General features: G+C 52.7%; 1 protein-coding gene and 1 long non-coding RNA gene across 2 annotated transcripts; one reads left to right on the top strand and one right to left on the bottom strand.

Annotated features, from left to right (window-relative positions):
* Positions 1-3969: 3969 nt before the first annotated feature.
* RACK1 (receptor for activated C kinase 1) lies at positions 3970-11845 on the bottom strand. The gene is made up of 8 exons (XM_039502307.1): positions 11589-11845; positions 9962-10133; positions 8591-8738; positions 7583-7678; positions 6901-7011; positions 5740-5880; positions 4875-4985; positions 3970-4104 (listed from the first exon to the last, which is right to left on the bottom strand). Exons 1-8 carry the CDS (start codon positions 11695-11697, stop codon positions 4039-4041), a joined length of 954 nt encoding a protein of 317 aa, XP_039358241.1. The 5' UTR covers positions 11698-11845; the 3' UTR covers positions 3970-4038.
* A 2667-nt stretch (positions 11846-14512) lies between these two features.
* On the top strand, positions 14513-19488 carry LOC120384016. Its single transcript, XR_005588604.1, has 3 exons — positions 14513-14617; positions 16729-16751; positions 19375-19488. It is a non-coding gene; the product is annotated as an uncharacterized LOC120384016 (long non-coding RNA).
* The last annotated feature ends 1631 nt before the right edge of the window (positions 19489-21119 follow it).

The raw sequence follows: 21119 nt of genomic DNA, 5'->3' as shown, positions 1-21119 counted from the left end.
GGAAGTGAGCATCAGCTGTTCTAACTGAATATTCAAGTTATCTGCATAAATAACCATTTTTTTTTCAAATCTTGCTGAATTCTTGGCTTCACCCACTCCCCCTGGTAACAAATTCCATAGTCTAATCCCACATGGTGTGGAAAAAGTGTCCTTTTTAGCAGTTGTTCACTGGCCACCTTTCATTTTCATTGAATGCCTCCTTTGCTCTTGTCTTATGAGACAGAGAGAACAGAAACTCCTGCTCTCCTTCCTCTAACCAGTCCCATATTGCATAGACTCTTAGCATCTCTCTTTTCTAAAGCCCTGTCTTTTCAGTCTCTTGTCACAGGAGAGTTTTTTGGACACCGGATGAGCCTCATTGCCCTTCTCTGAATCCATTTCCTCCAATCCTACAATGAAATAGACCCATATTTTAAAAGGAAATGATCTGCCCTGACTTACTTATGAAGATACTTAATATTTAACACAGTGGTTCTCAACCAAGGGTTCGTGTACCCCTGGGGGTAGTCAGAGGTGTTCTAGGGGTTACATCAACTCCTCTAGATATTTGCCTAGTTTTACAACAGGCAACATAAAAAGCACTAGCACAGTCAGCACAAACTAAAATTTCAGACAGACAATGACTTGTTTATACTGCTCTATAGACTATACACTGACATGCAAGTACAATATTTATATTCCAATTGATTTATAATTATAGGGTATCAATGAGAAAGTCAGCCATTTTTCAGTGATAGTGTGGCTGTGAAACGTTTGTATTATGTCTGATTTTGTAAGCAAGTTGTTTTTAAGTGAGGTGTCATTTGAGGTACACAAGAGAAATCAACCTCCTGAAAGGGGTATAGTGGTCGGGAAAGGTTGAGAGCCACTGATTTAACGAAAAAGGAGGGCAGGGGGGTTAGTCCTCAATTTTTTTCATTCAGTAGAAAAACCCATTTTTCAATTGTGTTTGGGGGACAAATATTTTTAACCAAATAATGGAAAAAAACAAGAACTGTTAAAAATTGTCACCAAAAAAGTGAGTGTGTGTGTGTGTGGGAGGGAGGGCACAGAAGGAAGCCATTGTATGCCAAAGTCTTCATGTGGAAAAATACCAACCCCGCTCTAGTGTTAACTCTTTGCTCTTCATGTCCCGTGATGACCAAATTTGTCTCTTTGCCCAGCTACCCCAGCTCTCTCCCCAGGCCAGTCCTCGAGGCAGGAAAGTGCTTAAACATTTGCTCACGTCCTGACAGCAATGAGATTGAAGCATGCGGTTATCTTACATTTTGCTCAAGTACTTTCCTGAATCAGCCCAATGCTGATACAAGTTTGCCAGGTCTCAGAGGGTCTGACCCGGACTCTGGGCTGTGCCATTTTTTTCAGCAGTGAGACTGCAAGTGAAAGTCAGCCCCAGCCCCAGTGTTTGCTGTCCTTTCCTCTCCCTTTGTGTGCAGCTGTCTTGTTTTGTCTCCTCTGAACATTTAACCGCAACAGTTCCACGCCATCTCCCCTAACTTCTCTTGTCCCCTGTTATGACCATATTTGATACCATCTAAGGGCTTGGCTACTCTTGCAAGTTAGAGCACATTAAAGCAGCCCTGGGTGCTCTAAATCCTGATGTGTCCACACTGGTAAAACACATAGAGCACGTGGACTCTGCAGCTGGAGCGCTCCTGGTAATCCACCTCTATGAGAAGCATAAAGCTTGCTGCACCCCAGCTGAAACTCCCAGGCATCAGTGTGAACAAGGTGTTGCATTACTGCACTGTGATTGGCCTTTGGAAAGGTCCCATAATCCCCTGAAGTCAAGTGGCCACTCGTCGTCATTGTTTTAGAATCAGTTACCGGAATGTGGCTATCCCCTTTCAAAGCTCCATTTCTGACAGCCAGCATGCTGCTCTGGGACAAAGCAAACCATTAGTGTGGGATGCTGCTGTTGTGAGTTTGTGTGGAGGGCAGAGAGGGGGGTCTGCTGCTGTCTGAATTTACAAGACAGCATGCTGACATGCTCCCCCCGCCCATTTAAAAAGCACATTGCAGCCACTTGCACACTGGGATAGCTACCACAATGCACTGCTCTGTGGCATTGCAAGGGCTGCTACCATGGCCACGCCCCTGCACTTGCACCTGACAGTGTAAACACATGGCAGCATTCTCCCTGCTGCCGTCTCCGAAGGCTGGTTTAACTCCAGAGTGGAGCCATGCCCTAGGAAGCTGTCAGACAAGGGAATGGTTATAGTGAAAACCTTGTTCAATATTTTACCTTTCAGCTGCTTTCCCCTCATTTTCTGTCTCTTTAATAAAAGGTTAAAGGGAATTTTAATGGTGTATTTGACAGAGGGCTAAGCAGGGTGCTCTCTGCACACCACACCCCAGATCTTTTTTTAACTAGTTCATGGTTACAGCCAAACTGGTCTCAGGGATTACAGACAAAGTGGGTGAGGTGATCTCATTTATTGGATCACCTTTGGCAGGTGAGAGACACATGCTTTCAAGCTTACACTGAGCTATTCTTCAGATCTGGGAAAAGTACTCTTTTCCAGACCTGAACACAAGGCGGACTAGATTGTTAGCACAATCTAAAGCACCAGTCAAGGTGAAATGACCCCTTAACACCCCTGCTGTCCTAGGACAGGAAGGGAATTAATGGATTACAGATTGCTGTAATACAGTTTTCAGTGGTAGCCCTGTTAGTCTGTATCAGAAAAACAAAAACAAAGCAGAGTCCTTGTGGTACCTTAGAGATTAACAAATTTATTTGGGCATAAGCTTCCATGGGCTAAAACCCACATCATTCATCAGATGTATGAAGTAAAAGATACAGGAGCAGATAAATACATGAAAGGATGGGGGGTTGCTTTACCAAGTGTTGAGTCAGTCTAACAAGATAAATCAATTAACAGCAGGATACCAAGGGAGGAGAAATAACTTTTGAAATGGTAAGAGTGGCCCATTACAGACAGCTGACAAGAAGGTGTGAGTAACAGAAGTGAGAAATTAGTATGGGGAAATTATTCAGGCCTAATCTGACAGTATCCAGTTTGCAAATTAATTGCAGTTCAGCAGCTTCACGTTGGGGTCTGTTTTTGAAGTTTTCTTGTTGAAGAATTGCCATTTTGAGGTCTGTAATTGAGTGACCAGGACTGAAGTCCACCTCCTTTCACGTGAAAGCAGCGCAAGTCCAACACTTGAAAATCCCACCAGGCGGAGGGTTCCCAGTTTTCCAGATTTCATCACAGGACAGAAACTTTCATTAAAACAGAAGACCGGCCAGACTGGGTCAGACCAATGGTCCATCCAACCCAGCCAATGCCAGGTGCCCCAGGGGGAATGAACAGAACAGGTAATGATCAAGTGATACATTCCCAGCTTCTGGGAATTAAGGATTCATCTTTAATGCCTGGAGACCCCAGGTCTGCCTCTTCCTGCTGAGGCCACGCCCCGCTTTCACTGCTGACTCCTCCCTCCTGTGGCCCAGCCAGGGAGGGGACCTGAGAGTTCAGTTGGGGCAGGCAGGGTGGTTGGAGGAAGGGCTGAGAGCTCTGAGCCCCTCCTCTGGTCCAACTCTTCCCTGCAAAGCACCCCCCACCCTGCAGCCCTGAGACAGGAAAAGCTGTGCTCTTCCAGCCCTGGGGCTGTGACAGGGGAGATTTTTCCTCAAGAGCCCCCCAACCTGCCACTGCCCCCACCTCTTTGGTGGCACGAGATTTGGGGAGACAGCCTCCCCCAGCTTCCATTAGCACTGCCCATGCCAGACGTCTAGCTGCAATTTTAGATGCCTGAAAATCCTCTCCCCTTCGGCTTCACGATGCTGAGTGCAACGCAGGCGAAACACCTTTACAAATCCGGGCCTACGGGACTTGCTCAAGATCTCTGGCAGAGCAAGGATTGGACCCCAGGGACTTGAACCCAGGGCCAGGCTTCCTCGGAAGTTCCAGCTCTCGCACACAGGCCCCGTATGGCAAAGATGACACCCAAACAATCCCCAACCTCCAAAATGTACTTTTTATTGATTTTTTTTTTACACAAAGGCAGGCTGGGTCCTGTGGGCGGCTCTCATCTGGTCCCGATGGTGACCTGCCAGACGCGGACCAGATTATCTGTGTACCCAGCAAACAGGGTCTGGGGAGGAGAAAAAAAGACATGTCAGTAACGGGGTAGCTACAGCAGGCCTGGGGACAGATCAGCCCCCAGGAGAACAGCCAGGCTGAGCTCCCTCATCTGATGCCAGTGCCCAGCTGGGAAAATGGTGAGAGGGTATGCTAGGGGGCAGGGAGAAAGGGCCGGGCCACAGTAGATCAGCGACACGGGGGGGATGGGGCTCTGGGGAGAGCCAGGATGCTGGTGGGTATGGAGGCTGGGAGGGGTTGAATCTTGTGGGAAGGGGGCTGAAGGCAAGGGGTCAGGTCTCTTGCCCGGGGAGGAGCAGCAGTGCTGGAGGGTAGGGAGGCAGGTGGAGACAAGAAAGAGGTGATGTTGGAGGAGCTGAATCTCTTGCTAGGAGAGGGCTGGAGGCTGGGCTCCATGCTGGATGGGGGCTGGTGGCAGGGACAGAGGCAGAGAGGGCTCAGGTCTCCTGTCAGGGAGGAGGATGAAGGCCAGGCCCTGGGAGGTATCAGGGCTGTTGTCAGTGCAAGTAGGGGCTCGGGTGCTCATGGGCACATCTGCCCTCCCACGGGGTGTGAGAACGGGATCACCTTCCCATAGGCTGAGCCGAGAGCAGGTCCCTTGGCAGCCTCTGCCCCCTGGGGCCAGTGGTGAGGTTGCACAGGGCACCTCTGCCCCCACTGAAATATTGGCCCTGGCCCTTTAAGATTCTGCCCTGGCGTTGAGTCCCCCCCTCCCCCCCCCCAAAGGGAGGCGGGATGTTAAAGGGCCCATTCCCCCATTACCTGTCCGTCCGCAGACCAGGCCAGCGAGGTGCACTGGGGCGGCTCGGCTTTGCTGCTGGTGCTGATCACCTCCTGCTTTAGCTCGTCCACGATGATCTTCCCCTCCAGGTCCTGCGGGGGGAGAGGGGAAAAGGTCAGAGAAAGGACCCCCACGCCCCAGGAGGGTCATGGACCCCCCCTTTCCAGCTGTGCCCACGCCAGGGCGGGTGCTGGGGGCTGGCTCAGAAACAGCCTCTGGTTTTCAGCATGGAGATGCAGTCAGATGGCATGATGTTTCATCACAGCATGGCCCGTTGGCCCTCACAGCCCCTGGGGGGCTCCAGACCCACAGCATGTCCTCACCCCACATCTCCTGGCGGCTCCACACCCACAGATACCAGAGCACGGCCCCGCCCCATATCCCACTGCCTGTGGGGGACTGCAGATCCGGCAGGGCCCAGAGATCACTACGGTGGAGGTGTCTCCTCTATGGGAAAACCCAAGATCTATATCCTGGGGCAGAAGTGACCCCTAAGGGTGTCCCCTCATGGAAACCCCAGGCCAGGTCCCCTATAGAAACCAGCAAGGAAGGCAACTCTCTGGGTATGCCCTATAGAAAAGCATAAGCTCTGTTCCCTTTATAAAGCTAGCACAGCAGACACGCCTCCCAGAGGTGTGTCCTCTAAACACCCCCAGTCCCTAGTCCCTATAGAAAGGAGACAGAGAAGGAATCCCTGTGTCCTACGGAAAGGAGACACAGAGATAGGGAATTCCCAGGGAGAGGCCCCTAGACACCCCAGGCTGTGCACTCGGTATAAAGGGAGCACAGAGGGGGGGTGAAGTCCCCTGAAAGGCCCACCCCCACCAGCAGAGGGCACCCGCTCACCCAGATCTTGATGCTGGGCCCGGTGGCAGCACAGAGCCAGTAGCGGTTGGGGCTGAAGCACAGGGCGTTGATGATGTCACCGCCGTCCAGCGTGTACAGGTGCTTGCCCTCGTTCAGGTCCCACAGCATGGCCTGGCCGTCCTGGGGGAAGAGAGAGCGTCAGACGGAAAAAGAGCCCTCACCCCACCCCACAACCAACCAGCCATCAGCCTGCAACTTGTACCAAGGAAATGATGCACCTTGGGAGTCAGGCAGCAAACCTTTAACCTGTGGCACTCCCTGCCGCAGGACAGCACTGAGAGAAAGGGTAACGTATTTATTACTGCCTGCTATGTACTTCCCTGATGCCCAAGGACAGGCCCTGCACTGAGAGACTCAGAGATGAGGAGAAGGAGAGTAACAAACTGCTCAGATTCAAAACCAACACGGATCCCCTTAGGCAGAGGTGGGGCCGTGTGGACTGGGGCAGGGGCTCAGAGTGGCTCTCCGGTGGCTTTGTGAGACTCTGACAGGGTAGAATGAGATTGGAAGCCATGGTGCAGGGGAACAGGCAGGATCAGGGTGGTTGATCACACAGAGCTTTGATAGTGGTTGCAAGAAACTGGAGTTGGAGCCAATACTGGTCGGGGAGTCAAGGGAGGGGTTCAGAATATGGATCAGACCAAAGGGCGAGGAAAGGGGAGTTTAGTAGCAGCAGCATGGTGAAGAGATCAGTAGCGTGTGTCTGTCTGTGCGGGCACAGAGGATGCTGCTGTGAATGACAAGGGAGCCCTCTGCCCCCAAAAGCTCATAACGTCAGCAGAAGGCACGAGATAACAGGCGGATACAGACAGAGGAGCACAAAGAAGCAGCCATCTAAGCACTATCAGTCCAGGGAGAGCTGGGCAGGGGCAGCTCAGAAACAGCCTCTGGGTTTCCGCACGCAGACGCAATCAGAAACTCAGTGGGTTTCATCACGGCTCAGCCCCGCTCCCACAGACAGAGAGAGACAGACAGAGAATGTCCCCCAGCCTCCCGGTGGGGGTAGCTCAGCCGAGATCAGTGACCCCTCAGGGTCGACAGAACCCAGAGAGGAGAGGGACCTCGATCCAGTCCTGCCGTCCATCCCCCCTCCATGCTTCCCAGTCCCGGATCCCCACTGGAACCGGGCTGGGGACGGACCTTGCCGCCGGAGGCGCAGAGGGAGCCGTCGGGGGAGACTGTCACGGTGTTCAGGTAGCCGGTGTGCCCGATGTGGTTGGTCTTCAGCTTACAGTTGGCCAAGTTCCACACCTGGGGGCAGGAGAAGAATGTCATGTGATCAGCAGAGCACGTTCCAGACCAAAAAGGAACCCACGGATCATCCAGTCGGAGCTCCAGCATCTCCCAGGCAGGCAACCAGTCAAACCCCCAAAGTACGGAACTTTAGGAACCTCCCCACCCATCCAAGTTTTTACGGCACTTGGCAGCACAGCAATGGAGTGCCTGCTTCTTCGGAGACCAAGCCACCCAGAGGGCAGGACGCCAGCACCTCAAGGACAGGACAACAAGCTGCAGAGACAAGACACGAGTCCCCAGCGCTGAAATGCCCCCTTCACCACCCAGAGGCAACCAAGGGATCATCCGCTCCCAGCCTATCCCCTGGCCCTAGGGCAACCTAGGAATTGTGGGACAATGGAAATTCCCAGCTGTCTCTGTGCCGATGCTCCCTGTCCCAGACCCAGCACCACTGGGAGCGGGAAGAGAAATGATCAACAGCTCAGGCCGAGACCCCATCAATGGTCTGTGCCCTTCTCCGCTCCAAGCAGCCCCGGGCCAGCAGATGGACCCGACCCCCTGCAGCGCACCGCGGTCTCAAACCCACCTTCACCAGCTTGTCCCAGCCGCAGGAGACGATGATGGGGTTGCTGCTGTTGGGGGAGAAGCGGACGCAGGATACCCACTCCGAGTGGCTCTCGTCCTGGGGAGAGAAGGAGGGGGAGGAGTTGGAGGAGAGAGATCGGAGACCAGGGATCGCTCACTCAACCTAGAGTTCTGCTCTCAACCCTCCACTCATCTCCCCACACCTTGGGGGCTCCACCCCACCAGCCCTAGGTTCACAGCCTCCCACCACCAAGGGCTCTGCTGACCTCCCCACCTGCCCCGCCATGTGAGCTGCTGCTTGAACCCCTGGCCCAGGGCTCTGCCGGCCCTCCCTGCATCCCATCATAATTGCAGGACATGTCGTCAGGCCCCAGGGGGGTCGGCAGACGTGTCAGATCTAATCATTGGGACTGGGGGGGCAACACAGAGCCCTGGATCCTCTGCCAGCTGGGAGCAGGACCAGTTCCCAGCTGGGGACACACACGAGACAATTGCAGAGATGCTTCTAAATTAATGCGCGGGAGCCCAGGGACTGTTGCTCCAGCTTAACTCAGAGGGGTTTACCGAAAGACCCAGCGAGCGTCTCTTCCATGAAGGCCCCTTCTGCAGAGAGGAAAGGCCCCAGATCCCATCCTCCATCCCTTCTGAGCCAGCTGTTTTCCAACCACCCCCAGCTCTGCAAGGCTTCGGAGGCCCTTCTCGTCCCCCACCCCCATGACCAGAGCGGCAGGTTCACATTCAAAATGTAAGTGGGTTTTTACCACAACCAAACCCAAAGAGAAACAGCGAGGAGCATAGGACAGGAAATCAGGATGCCTTGGTTCTATCCCTGACTCTGGGAGGAGAGGGAAACCTAGTTGGTTCTATCCCCGGCTCTGGTAGGGAAAGCAGGATCTAGTGAGTTAGAGCAGGGGCCTGGGGAGCAGGACTCATGGATTCTCTGTCCCTGACTCAGGGAGGTGATCGGGATCTAGGGCAGATGCCTGGCCCACCCCATCCTATGTCTCACCTGCACTGTGTACTTGCAGACGCCCAGGGTGTTCCAGAGCTTGATGGTTTTGTCCCGGGAGCCCGAGACGATCTGGCGATTGTCGGACGAGAAGGCCACGCTCAGCACGTCCTTGGTGTGGCCCACGAAGCGGCGGGTGGTGGTACCTCTGCAAGGCAATAGACTCCCCTCAATCACTCCCAGGCCAGCTATGCTGGCCTCCCTCCTGCTAAGAGCAGGTCCTGTTCCCAAGCCACCTAGAGAAAAATCCTCTTTGATCTCCACAGAGAGGAGCACAAAGGGCGGCAGCCAAGTGACAGGGGATCCCACTGAGACAGATGCACATGCCAGGAACTAGCCAGGACATTAAACACGAAGGGGGACCCAAGATCCAGCAGTGGAGGCTGCTCAGCCAGATAAAAAAGGGGTGGAGCCAAGGAAGAACGAGACAGGGTATTAAGACAAAGGATTGTGATGTCACGGGGGATAAAAGCCAAGAGACGGCGCAACACTTCCCTGTCTCTCCCGCTGTCCCATCATAATTGCAGGACATGTCGTCACGCCCCTGAGGGGTCAGCAGACACATGTCAGATTTAATCATTGGGACTGGGAGGAAAGGGAGGGGTGCCTCAAAAAATCTAGATGCCCCAATGGCTGGAATCAGGGGTGATTGGCCACTGGGTACATCCAATCCTGGGCCCAGAAGGAAACTACCACACACGTTTGTGGTCTTAGAACCTAGACTGGCCATTTCCCTGCAGCAGCGTTTCAACCTTTTCAGATTAAAGACCCCTGATCTGATGTCAAAAACGTTCGCAGCCTCCCTGACGTTGATTATGAATGAATGAATGAAGGGTTGGTGATGATGCATTGTGCAGGAGGTCAGACTAGATGATCATAATGGTCCCTTCTGACCTTAAAGACTATGACACAGCTAAGCCTGTATAAATGACTGGTGTGTTTCCAGAGATCCACAGAGAACACTTGACTTGAAAAGGGAAGGGTGTATAGGGGAGTGATCTTTTGTTTTGCTTTAGGGTATAAGTGTCAATGCCTCATAACACCCCGACTGCCTTTGATGACCCCCACGAGAGGTCGTGATCCCCCATTTCTGAAACCCTGCCCTAGGGCACCATTAAGGGGTGCCACAACAAGCCAAGGGGCTCTAGGATAGGCATCCAGTCCCCCTCCATGGCACACCAACCCCTCCCCACTAAGGGGAGCTGCGATGGGCAGGAGAAACAGGCCATGGGGCTGAGAGGAACCCGTCTGACTCTGTCACCCACAGGAACCCTCTCCCCTCCCACCCTCCTTTGCACAGGCTTTTGCTCTGCCAAGGAAGCCCATCTGATGTCTGTGGTGCACCCCCCACACCCCCGATCCATCACTCACGTGGTGAGGTCCCAGAGCCGCAGGGTGCCGTCCCAGGAGCCTGAGAGGGCGAACTGCCCGTCGGAGGAGATGACCACGTCGCTGACGAAGTGCGAGTGGCCGCGCAGGGCGCGCTGCGGGATTCCGTAGTTGGTCTCATCCCGTGTCAGCTTCCACATGATGATGGTCTTGTCTGCGTGGAGGGAGCAGGGAGTCTAAGTCGGCTAGTCGCCTTCCTAATGGGCATTTCCTCTCAGGGAGCGGCCTGACAGCCCTGGGAAGGGGAACCTGCCACTCCCACGCAGGCCTGGCATGGCCCTATGACCATTCCCCCTCCCTGCCATCTTGAGCCCCTAGGGTCTGTCGCACAGGAGACTGGTCTCTGTCACCAGCGCCCAGAGCTAAATACACCACAGCCCCTTGGCCGGCCGGCCAGCCAGTCCCCCAAGCCTGGGGCTAGATCCAAACCGGTGCTGCTTAGAGGAGAAAGGCCTCGTATCCCACTTCATCCCGCACACAGTGAGTCACCCCCTAACCTGGAGCCCGATAGTCCTGTATCCCATTCCTTGGCCCCCTCCCCATTTATGATCAGATGAGTGTCAACTACAGGAGAAAGACCCCACCATCCCAGCCCCCACCCTGAACCAGCCAATGCCCTGTCCTCATTTATATAATCATGGGCCCAGCCCTGGCTCCCACAGCCCAGGCCTTTGCTCACGCTCCTTCCCGGCATCCCCTCATCATTGCAGGACATGTCATCAGAACCCAGGAGGGTCAGTGGACGAGCCAGGTCTAATCATCAGGGCTGGGGAGAGGAGGCGTCGAGCAGCTCAATGGCGGTACCAGAGATGGATGCTGATGCTGACAAGGGACAACATTGCCCCTGTGGCCTTGTCACGGGCACGTCCGCCCCCCTCTTCTACTGAGTTACTCCTCCCCCCATAGTATTTAGGCCTGAGACCCCTTCCTGGCTCCCTGCAACGGGTCCCCTCCTATTTATCTACCTTATAGGCCAGGTATCGAAATGCCTCTCACTGGGTTCCACCCTCCCAGTCACCCCCGCGAGATGGGGTAAGCACCCGCCCCCGTCAGGGAAACTGAGGCCGAGGGGGGTGGCCCTGATTTTCTGAGATGCCCCCAAGATCGAGAGGTAATTGGAGAGCCCCGGATGGGCAGTGCCCCGACAGGAGTCAGTGAATTACCCCTCCCCCCCACAGCGTGTTATTCACCCCCATATCGCCCCCAAACACTCCTGTAACCTCCCTCCCCAGGTACCCAAGTCTGTGCTCCTCCCCCGAGTCACATAGTGCAGCCCTGACCCTCCCCAGCGATGACACTGGCTCTTCCCCCCCACGGCTGAGATGGTCCCTCCCTTGCCTGCCCCCACGTATGAGAGTTGGTCTCTTCCACTCCCCCCAGCCAGATGGGATCTTCTTCCCACCTCCCCCCACCCCCGGGGGGCTACGAGATGGTCTCTTCCCCCCCTACGCCCCGCGCTTGGAACCTGCCAGCGCGCTCCCATCGTCGGCGACTCGGTTCCATTCTCCCCCGCACCGTGAGCGCAGCCTGACCCCAGCACCCGCTACGAGATGGTTTCTCCCACTCCCCCCCCCGCGGCAGGGCGGTTGGTCTGGCCCGCGGCGCTCACCGCGCGAGGCGGACAGGATCATGTCCGGGAACTGCGGGGTGGTGGCGATCTGGGTCACCCAGCCGTTGTGGCCCTTAAGGGTGCCGCGCAGGGTCATCTGCTCCGTCATGGCGGCGGCGGCGCGGGGGGCTCAGCTCGAGCGGGGAAGGAGGATGGAGGCGGATTCGGCGGCAGCCCCGGCCCGTCCTCTCGCTCAGTTAGCGGCCCGGAGAGAAAGGACGCGCCGACGTCACCCGGAAGCGGAAATAGCCTTCCTCCCCTCCGCGCCACCGTACGGCAAGATGGCCGCCGGCAGGAGACGAAGCAGGTCACAATATGGCCGCCGCCTTGTAGCCATTCAACTCAGGCAATCCCAACGGCTCCATCCGTGGGACGCCCTATGGGAAGAGCTGTTCCCTCCTTGCCCCGCCTCCTGCCGTGACGCAGCTTATCCCAGCCCCGCCCGGCCGCTGCTGCGGTTGAGAAGCCTCCCCCAGCCCAGTATCTCTACCCCCCTCCCCTAGCGCCCCCCGCCTCCGCCCCGGGGCAGGTGGGAAGACCCGGGATCCCCGCCGCCAGCGCGGCTCTCCCCGTAGGAACGCGCTGAGCAGGGTCACACGAAGCACGGGCTTCCCAATGTCTAGGGTTGCCAAGCCTCCAGGATTGTCCTGGAGTTTCCAGGAATTAAAGATTCATCTCCAATTAAATATTGTCCTTTGATGAAATCTCCAGGAAATGTGCCCAACCAAAATTGGCAGCACCACCCATGCCTAGTCACTGCAGCAACTCCGCGTCTGCTGTAACCTACTGAGGTGCTGCAGGAGACTTAATTCAGTGAAACAAGGACTTCTCTACATCTAGTTACATGCAGTGTTGCCAATTTAGTCATTGGTTGGAAATTTGAACTGAAATGGAAACATTAAGACACTTTAAAAGCATATACAGTGCATGATAAAATATTTGTACCTGAAAAAGTAGAATAGGTTTGAAAAGTATGAACAAAGACGAGCTTCCTCTCACAGCTGTTGCTTTTAATTACATTGTTGACTTTCTGGTTTTTGGCAGTGTTGGGCAACCTTATAATTTTAAAATGATGATTTGTAAGCAAGGTCTGAATGAGCTCTCCCCTGACGGTTAGTGATGAACCAGGGTGGGCAGCAATGGGGTGCCATGTGGGGGCCCAAGCGAACTCCTGGCCAGTGTCCCTGCCCCCCAGGCTTCCTGCCCAGGGCAGGTGGAGGAGGGTTCACAGTTCCTCACAGCTGCTTGTCTGTCTCCACCATCTTACGATGCAAGCGCTCATGGTGATGGTGTGCGCCGCCGACACAAGGAGCCAAATGTGTGCGCACACAAGCGATTTAAGAACTGATGGCTGCATGCTGACATAAATAAAGTCGATCCAATTTTTGTCGCATAGACCTGGCCTCACATACCATGTTTCTTTGCTCAGATACCAATCCAGACGCAAGTGCAGCCTTGGAAGGAAAAGATAGACCAAGGAGAGGAGAAAACAGAAATACCTGGTATGTGTCTGTTATTAATCTGTAGGTATGCGTGGGGTGCATAATGGGACTGCTGCTTACTGATTTCCTCCTCTTGACCAGGAGTGTCTCTGAAGCCCCCCCCACTCCATTTTTCCCTCTCTTCAGGTCTTTTAAGAACTCACAGAGGCTTTCTCTGATTGCCAGTACACCTTCTAGGGGTTATTTTCATTCAAGAACCAGTTTAGAACAACCCAGAATCTCAAACTAAAGTCCATTCAAACAACACAAAGAAAAGGTCCATACATGGCTCTAGAAAGAGACGAGATGGGGGAGGTGATATCTTTTACTGGACCTACTTCTGTTGGTGGAATGTACACGTTTTCCAATACATGGAACTCTTTGTCAGGACCCAAAGAAGAGCTCTGCTTGGCTCAACAGTTTGTACGTTCCACCAACAGAAATTGGTCCAATAAAAAATATTACCTCACCCACCGTCTCTTTCTGTCATCCTGAGACCAGCACAGTTACAACACTGCAACCAACTATGGAAGATCCTTAGCTTGCGCACTTTCTCTCACCCCCCAGGGCCCTTCTTCCATTCGGATCTGATCTCTCAAACATTCCCCCTCGCTGGGGCCCTGGCACCCACTCCCAAACACAGTCACGGTTTCCTGCTGCCCCAAGTCTCCACCTTACTAGTCTTTACCCTCCAAGCTTCCTGGTGTCATGTCCTGCTGGGTCTCCCTTCTCAGTTGCTGTTCTCTTCAGGTGGGGCTTGCTCTGCATTCAGGATTGGCCTAGCAGCATACTCTGCAGCTCATGGGACAAGAAGATGCCCTGTTCCAGAGTGTCTGGCTGCGCAAACCCAGGAGACTTTCTCTTTTCTTTGTATGTATGTTTGCATCCATGTGTGTGTCTGCTTTCATCTCTGTGTGAGCATCGTGATTCTCCTAATTTGTCTTGATCTATGCTGATTTTTCTCACCTTCCTTTGGTGTCTGTCACAATAAACTGCTGCCCTTGTCGATCTGAAGCCTGCTCTTTGTGTTTGCATTGTTGGCGCCCAAGAGCCAGCAGAAGGAAAAATTAGGGCCATCACAATGCTAACAGACATTACGACCAAAGTGGGACTCTTTGGGGAAAACACCAGTCTAGTAGCACAGGGAGAGCTTCTGTCAAAAGGTCCTGTTGACATTTCACAAGTGGCAATGAAATTCTCCTGAATGTGCACACATGGCCATGGGGGTCACTGGAAATATGTTAATTTATATGGGGTGCAATGTACTGTATGACAAGTCCCCTGCCTGCCCCTTTCCCTGTTTGTGCCCATCGATTACAGAACGCAGGTGCTGAGAGAGAAAAAAATACACTGGAAATTATGCAACTGCTTCAGTTTATGAAGGAAGACATGGAATTGGTGATCGGCATAGGAGAGCGAAACTTTTTGGTGGGAAGTGTGGAGAATATGCACAATGAATATGTCACCAAACTCTCCATGGAGATTTCCCGTCTCAGCGAGCTGATCGACGAGATGAAGTGCCGGCAGCCAGCGAGTGAATTCCTGCAGGTGAGACCCACGATTCATGCAAGGCATTTGGGGAAGGGGTAGAGGGTGAAACTCCCAAGTCATAGAGTGCAAGATTCAAACCTCAGTATAGAACTCGCGTGTATTTTTTAAAGTCTCTGTGTTGCTATTAATGAATTTTCCTCGTCTTGTGAGTAGGGAACTGAGACCCACAGATTAAGGGTATGTCCGTGCTGCAAGATGTGACTGCAGCACACAGAGACATGCCTGAGCCCCCCTCCTCTGAACTAGTTCCAATACCAATCACCACAAAGCTATGGCCATGCAGGTGGCAGCATGGACTCGCTGCTCAAATACGTACCCAGGGCAGTCAAAAGTGTAGGGATGGGGGGCACCCTTACTCTTTACTCTTCCCCCCTGGCCAAGCCAAAAGCTAGGGTGGAGTGGGGCCGAAAGTAGTCCCTGGTGGGCCCTCCGCCCAGGGCAGGTGGAGGGACCCAGTCTCCTCACAGCTGCCTGCTCGGCTCTTACCCCGACCTGGCTCCAGCCGGGGGACGGGATCTCGGAGCCTGGCCATGTTAAGAGCCATGTGGGAAGCCGTGGCAGACCCTCCTCCTGCCTTGGGTGGGGACATGGGCCAGGGGGCTTGTCATGAATAGTTAGTAAAGGGTTAAAGCATAGTACCTGGTGGGCACCTGACCTGAGGACCAATCAGGGAAGAGATTTTGAAACTCCTAGGAGGGAACTTTTTCTCTCTGTTTGGGGTTTTTTTTGTCTTTGGCCGTTTGAAGTTCAAGAGACCAGACGAGTTAATCAAGTCCCTACAAGTTCCACCTTTCTGAACTAATTTCTTCTAGTCAAGATAGTGAGTATTAGAAAGATACTTTGTGTCCTTATCTAATAATCCTATGTTTGCAATTCTGTGTGTTTGTTATTGATTATCCTTAATTCTGCTTATACTGGTTGTACTGAGACAGAGAGAGGATTCTCTCCAGAACTTAGCAAGGTTATACCCTATGAGTGCCCAGCTTGGATTCATAGAGATTCTGTATTTTCTTTTGTTCTCTTAATAAATTCTTTTCTTTTCTTTGGACTTGGTTAATTCCTTCCCTTGGGGAAATTTAGGGGAAGGGGAGGGGGAAGTGGGCTGCTTCCCTGTGTGTAGAGATTCAAGGCGTTTGAATCCAGGCACCTCTGTCTCCAGAGCAGGCTGGAGAGAGGGGGGAGGGGGAAGGTTCCTCCTCTGTGAATTGATCTGTGTTCCCCAGGGGGGAACAGGGTGTCCTGCCCACGGAATTGACCGGGTGGTGGCAGCCGAAGGGGAGACCTACCCTGGGATTTTGGGGTGGGGGGAAGACATGCTGGTCCTCACTTTGAAACCGCCCAGTTTCAAGTGAGGGTTCAGACCAGGACAGGGCTGCTCTCAGGCCCCATGCATCCCGGGCAGGTGGAGGGTCTGCGGTTCCCCACAGCTGCCCAGGCTCCACCAGCTCCTGGCCTGGCTGGGGGGCAGGGCCTCAGGGGGGAAGAGTGGTGGCAGGGTCTGTGGTGAAAAGTGGAAGGACTCCCCCCCCACCCATTCCTTTTCCAATGTCACTGACCCAGGGCGGGAACATATAACCTGTGCTACTGCAGCAGCTTCACTGCTATTTTGATTGGCGCTAGTTCGAGTACGTCTCCACATGCTGCAGTCACACCTCGGATTGCAGTGTAGCCGTCCCTTAAGTGACTGTGTCTGTGGCCAAGAGCTAAAGGCGGATTTCCTGTGCCTCAATTCAGTGCTTTGTCACAAGGCCAGACTTTGTCTTCTTGAGATCTGTTGTCTGGGTAAAGAATCCATGCGAAGGGTTTGGAAGGCAGATGTGCTAACCACTGCAACACCTGCACAGCAGCATTAGGGTTGTGTGTAGTCAAGTCCCCAGTCCAATGGCTACTCCAGTCAAACACCGATCTAGTCATCATCATCAATTACTATTATATTTATTTGTGTTCCCAAGCAATTGTGACAGGGAAGTATGATGAACAAAGCAGTTGGGTACAGAGGATATCCCTGAGGTTACGGTGTTAAATTATCTCGGTGCTCACTCACTCATTAGCTATCATTCACGTCACTGTGACACTGAGCTCCTTTTTCTCTCTCTCTTCCTCTCTAGGACATCAGAAGCACCTTGGCCAGGTACGTGCTTCCTTCTCACTCTCTCTCTGAGCCTTCATGATGCTGGGAAAGGGCTTGTACACACACCTTCCCAGATCATGGCACGATGTGGGGCAGGTGATAGGTGCCAACCGGCAGCCAAGTGTTTTTTTTTGGTTGTTTTTTTTTCCTTCCACCTGCTGCCTTTACCTTAATCCCACAGGCTTTGATAGTTATTTCCTCATTGATCTGAACAGCAGGAGACTGGAGTCTGATAGGACTTCTCTCTCCTCCAGCCTCAGCTTCCCCATCTCCTGCCTGCTCATCCTAGGGGCTCGCCCCATGGCCAGTACCTCACAAACCGGCAGCCACTTGGCTCTCTGCGTGTCCTGTTGAAAGAATTGCAGAGGAGAAACCTCAGGGCCCCTCCAGGGAAAAGCAGAGCTGGAGGAGACAAGGGCAGTACTAGGACACGTCCCCTCTGGTTGGCTTTATGTGGTTATTTCATACATTGGCTTAGTGCAAGAGATCATGTCCCCCTAGTGGCCAGCCCCAGTCATGACCAACCAGCTCATGGCTCACAGCTCAGAGTTTCTGCTTTAAGGCAAGGGGTCGGGGCTTGTGATTTCAGGGCCGAAGATCCCACTTTAGATGCACAAGTCAAGCCATGAAGCCGGTTTTTTGGTCGAGAGGGGCCCGGGCCCAGTGAATCAGCCTGACCTGGGGAAGGAACACAACCCCTGGGGAAGGGAGGGGAGCTCCAGGATGGGCCAGCTGGGATGCATGGGGGGAGCACTAGGAATGCAGGGAGGGCGGGAGATTTGTAGGGAATGTCTGCAGCTGGGGACTGAGGGCTGGGTGTCGTAGGGCACCCCCGTCTGGAGCGCTCAGCCGTGCCAGGTTGTGGAAGGGCAGGCACTTCCTCTCTCAGGTAACTCAGTAACTTCACTTCAGGCTCTCTTGGCACAATCATACCCTCCTTGGGGCTGGTTTATTATACAACCCCCTTGACAAAATAGTCCATAACAAAAGGCCCAAACACATAGTCCGTTGCTCACTGCCATCCAAACAGTCAGTAAAACTCAACACATTTCATCCCTCGATGCCCCTCACACGCAACACACGGGTGCCTTCAACCACGTGTGGCATCTCTGTTGATTGTCTTCTGTTACCCCGGCTCTTCCCAATGAGACCCCATCCATGGCCTCTCTGCTGGGAGCATCCTCAGCCCGCGAGTGCCCCTCACTCCCTCGGGCCCTCTCACGGCTCCTCTGGGTCCAGGTCTCCAGCTCTGGAGCTGTCAGCAAGTAAGCCCTCCACCGTCCCCTGCATTTAGCTCCAGCTCTCCAGCAGGCAACTCCCTCTGCTGCTGCTTCTGCCTTTAGCCCTCTGGCCCTGGCTCTCTGGCTTGGGGATCCCAGCCAGCAAACCCGTCTTCCTGCTCTCCTGCTTTCGGCCTTCTCCAAGGTCCCAGACACACCAGCTCTGGCAGTTTTCACCTCTGGTCCTTCTCCTGCTGCCTCTGTCTCGCTGGGTCTCCTCCTCACCAGTCAGTCTCCCAGCAGGTTCCCACTGTCCCTGGCACTCACTCCCAGGGGATTTCCTGCTTTCACAGCCCTGTGTCTACTCCCTCTGCTCCTTTTCCGACTCACTCTCAGGCCTGATGGACTCAGCCTTCCCCTCACTGGGACCCCCCTCCTCTAGGGCCCAGCTGCCCTCTTTTAAGCCCCATGCTGCAGTGACCTGATAAGGCACAGGCCCAGCTCCCTATTAAAGGACCAGTGTCCCCCTATGACACTGGGTCACCGACCACCAGTGGCTGAAGAAGTCAAGCTTCTCTGTTCAGCTGGGAATTGCTTAAAAAAAAACACCTTGTAAAAGCAATATTATTCTTCAAGCATCATCATCATCATTATGATCATGTTCCCATTATGCCTCTGGCATTTAGGGCAGCAACAAAGCTCCTCCGCTCCTGTCTGTTTCTGGCAAGTGTTTCAGAAGTTCAATGCACAGAGGATAGGAGCTCCATCATTGCCAGGAGGCGTTGGAGATGGATTGGCCATGTGCTTCAGATGGAAGCTGATTCCATCACCAGAATAGCAATAAGATTGACACCCTGAAGGCAAGCAAAAACGAGGCTGCCCACAGACAACATGGCAAAGAGCTGTGGAAGCCGAGCTGAAAGCCTGGGGCACAGCTGGGGAACCATCTTCAAGCATGGAGGTGGTAATACTCTCCATCTCCTCCCGGGTGCTGCTGTCCAGGCCCCATCTCTTGACCCTCCCCAGTGCTCTGATTTTGGTCAGCAGTGGCCCTGCAGACTTACAGAGTAGTTTTTATACACACTGGCTGGTCAACGCCCGGCGTATCTCTCGCCTGATCAGTTACATCTCTCTGCTCTTTGGCGGGTCAGAAGTATACTTCCTCCGCCAGGGTCAGAGACAGGGGGATGTCAGAGACTAGAGAATCCATTTCATGAGCCTTGGAGAAAGATATTTTCCCCCCTTCTCCCCCCAGCAGCACATCTGAGTTCAGCATAAGTGCTGACTTCTGTTTTTGTCAGTGGGTGCTTTTGAAGAGGTGTGTGTGGTGGGGGGGAGGGCACTCTGCCAGTTTTGGGAGGAGGCTATTTTCAGCATATTTATACACTTCTTTCATATTCTAGTTATTGAATATGTGTCTATGTGACGTTCCTCTGGTGTTATCTTGACCAGTGCACAGGCAGCGTGTGAGTATGCGGTATTGGTGTGGGTGGTGGGTGAAGTTTCCCCTTCCACCATCTTCTGGCTTATTTTATCTGGACTGGTGATCTGTTGGGTCACTCCAATCCTTGACTCTGGGAGCCAGCCTTACCCTGCTCTGCTGTGAGAACTCCCACTCCCGGGTTGTTCACGCACAGCCTCTGGCATGTAAGCTGATCCCAGCTACATGAGTGAGCACTTTTGGCCAGCTGCTGCTTGGATTGTGCAACCAAATGACACTAACCAATATCTCTGGTCCCAGACACAACCCTAGGAACCTCCATCTTGCAGTGGCCAGTTATGCCCACTGAGTGCTGCAAACTTATATGAGTTTGTCAATTTAACAAAGAAATTGATATGTACCAGGCTTGTTATCCCAAGGGGAGTCTCTGACATGCTTAAAACCAAAAACACTGCTTCAGGTAGAATAAACAAACAAATGTATTAACTACAAAAGATAGATTTTAAGTGATTATAAGTCAACACACAACAAATCAGATTAGGTCAAATGAAATAAAAGCAAAACGTATTCTAAACTGATCTTAACACTTTCAGTGCCCTTAGAAATTTACCGCAGGCTGGCTGGTTGCCCATCAGCCAGGCTCTCCCCTTTGATCAGCTCTTCAGTCACTTGGTGGTGGTGTCTGTAGATGGAGGTGGAAGAGAGGAAGAGCATGGCAAACGTCTCTCCCTTTTATTGTGTCCTTTCTTCCCTCTTGGCTTTGTGCCCCCCCGCTTCAGAGTCAGGTGAGCATCACCTCATCACAGTCCCAAACTGACCAAGGGAAGGGGGAGGTGACTCACTTGAGAGTCCAACAGATCCTTTGTTGCTGCCTAGGCCAGTGTTCTTTGTTCCTGTGAGGCTGGGCTGGGTTTGTCCCATACATACCCTGATGAGGTGTGAACTGCCCCTCTGCTCTTGGAGAATTTTGCCTGGGCCTCTGCTCCTGCAGAGTTTTTGTCTGAGCTTGTTTTCAGCCTCATAACTATATAAATGAAATTACAACCTATAACATTACTGTTACGATTACTATAACATCACTATAACAACAATGCTCAGTGTATCATGAGCCTTCCAAAGACACCCGCCATGACAAACTTTGCATTGGATACCACACAATCATATTATAAGGATGAACATGGGGGTGCAGGGTGTTCCCCCGAGGTATGGAGTGTCACAGTCTATCATTGGTGTCTTTACTATTTTAATAATGATTCAATTGTTATGAACTACATAATTACATTCTCCTGAATTACAGTATATTAAAATAATTGTAATCACCTTACAGTTGTCTTCACTAACATCCCAATTTAAAAAGATTATGTCTCACTGTAGCTTTCTGGATGAAACTGTCAGCAATCTTATTTACATCTAGTTCCCTGGTATTGTTTTGATGCACGTGAAGGACAGTTACATTATTCAGTTGCATCTGTCCCACTGACGATGGGAGATAATTTTTAAATCTTCTGAAGCTGGAGACTGAGTTCAGGATGATACAGGCACAGTGAGAAGGATTCTTATGAATTTGAAGAGTTCTGCAAATGACTCCAGGATCTCTTTCTTGATGGGTAACAGCTAATTTGGGCACCATCATTTTGTATGTATAGTTGGGATTATATTTTGCCGTTTGCATTTAACATTGAATTTCATCGGCCATTTTGTTGCCAA

This window comes from Mauremys reevesii, linkage group 15, assembly GCF_016161935.1.
Source record: "Mauremys reevesii isolate NIE-2019 linkage group 15, ASM1616193v1, whole genome shotgun sequence".
Lineage (NCBI taxonomy): Eukaryota > Metazoa > Chordata > Testudines > Geoemydidae > Mauremys > Mauremys reevesii.
Note: the sequence above shows the minus strand (reverse complement) of the source record. Positions and strands in the feature narration are given on the sequence as shown.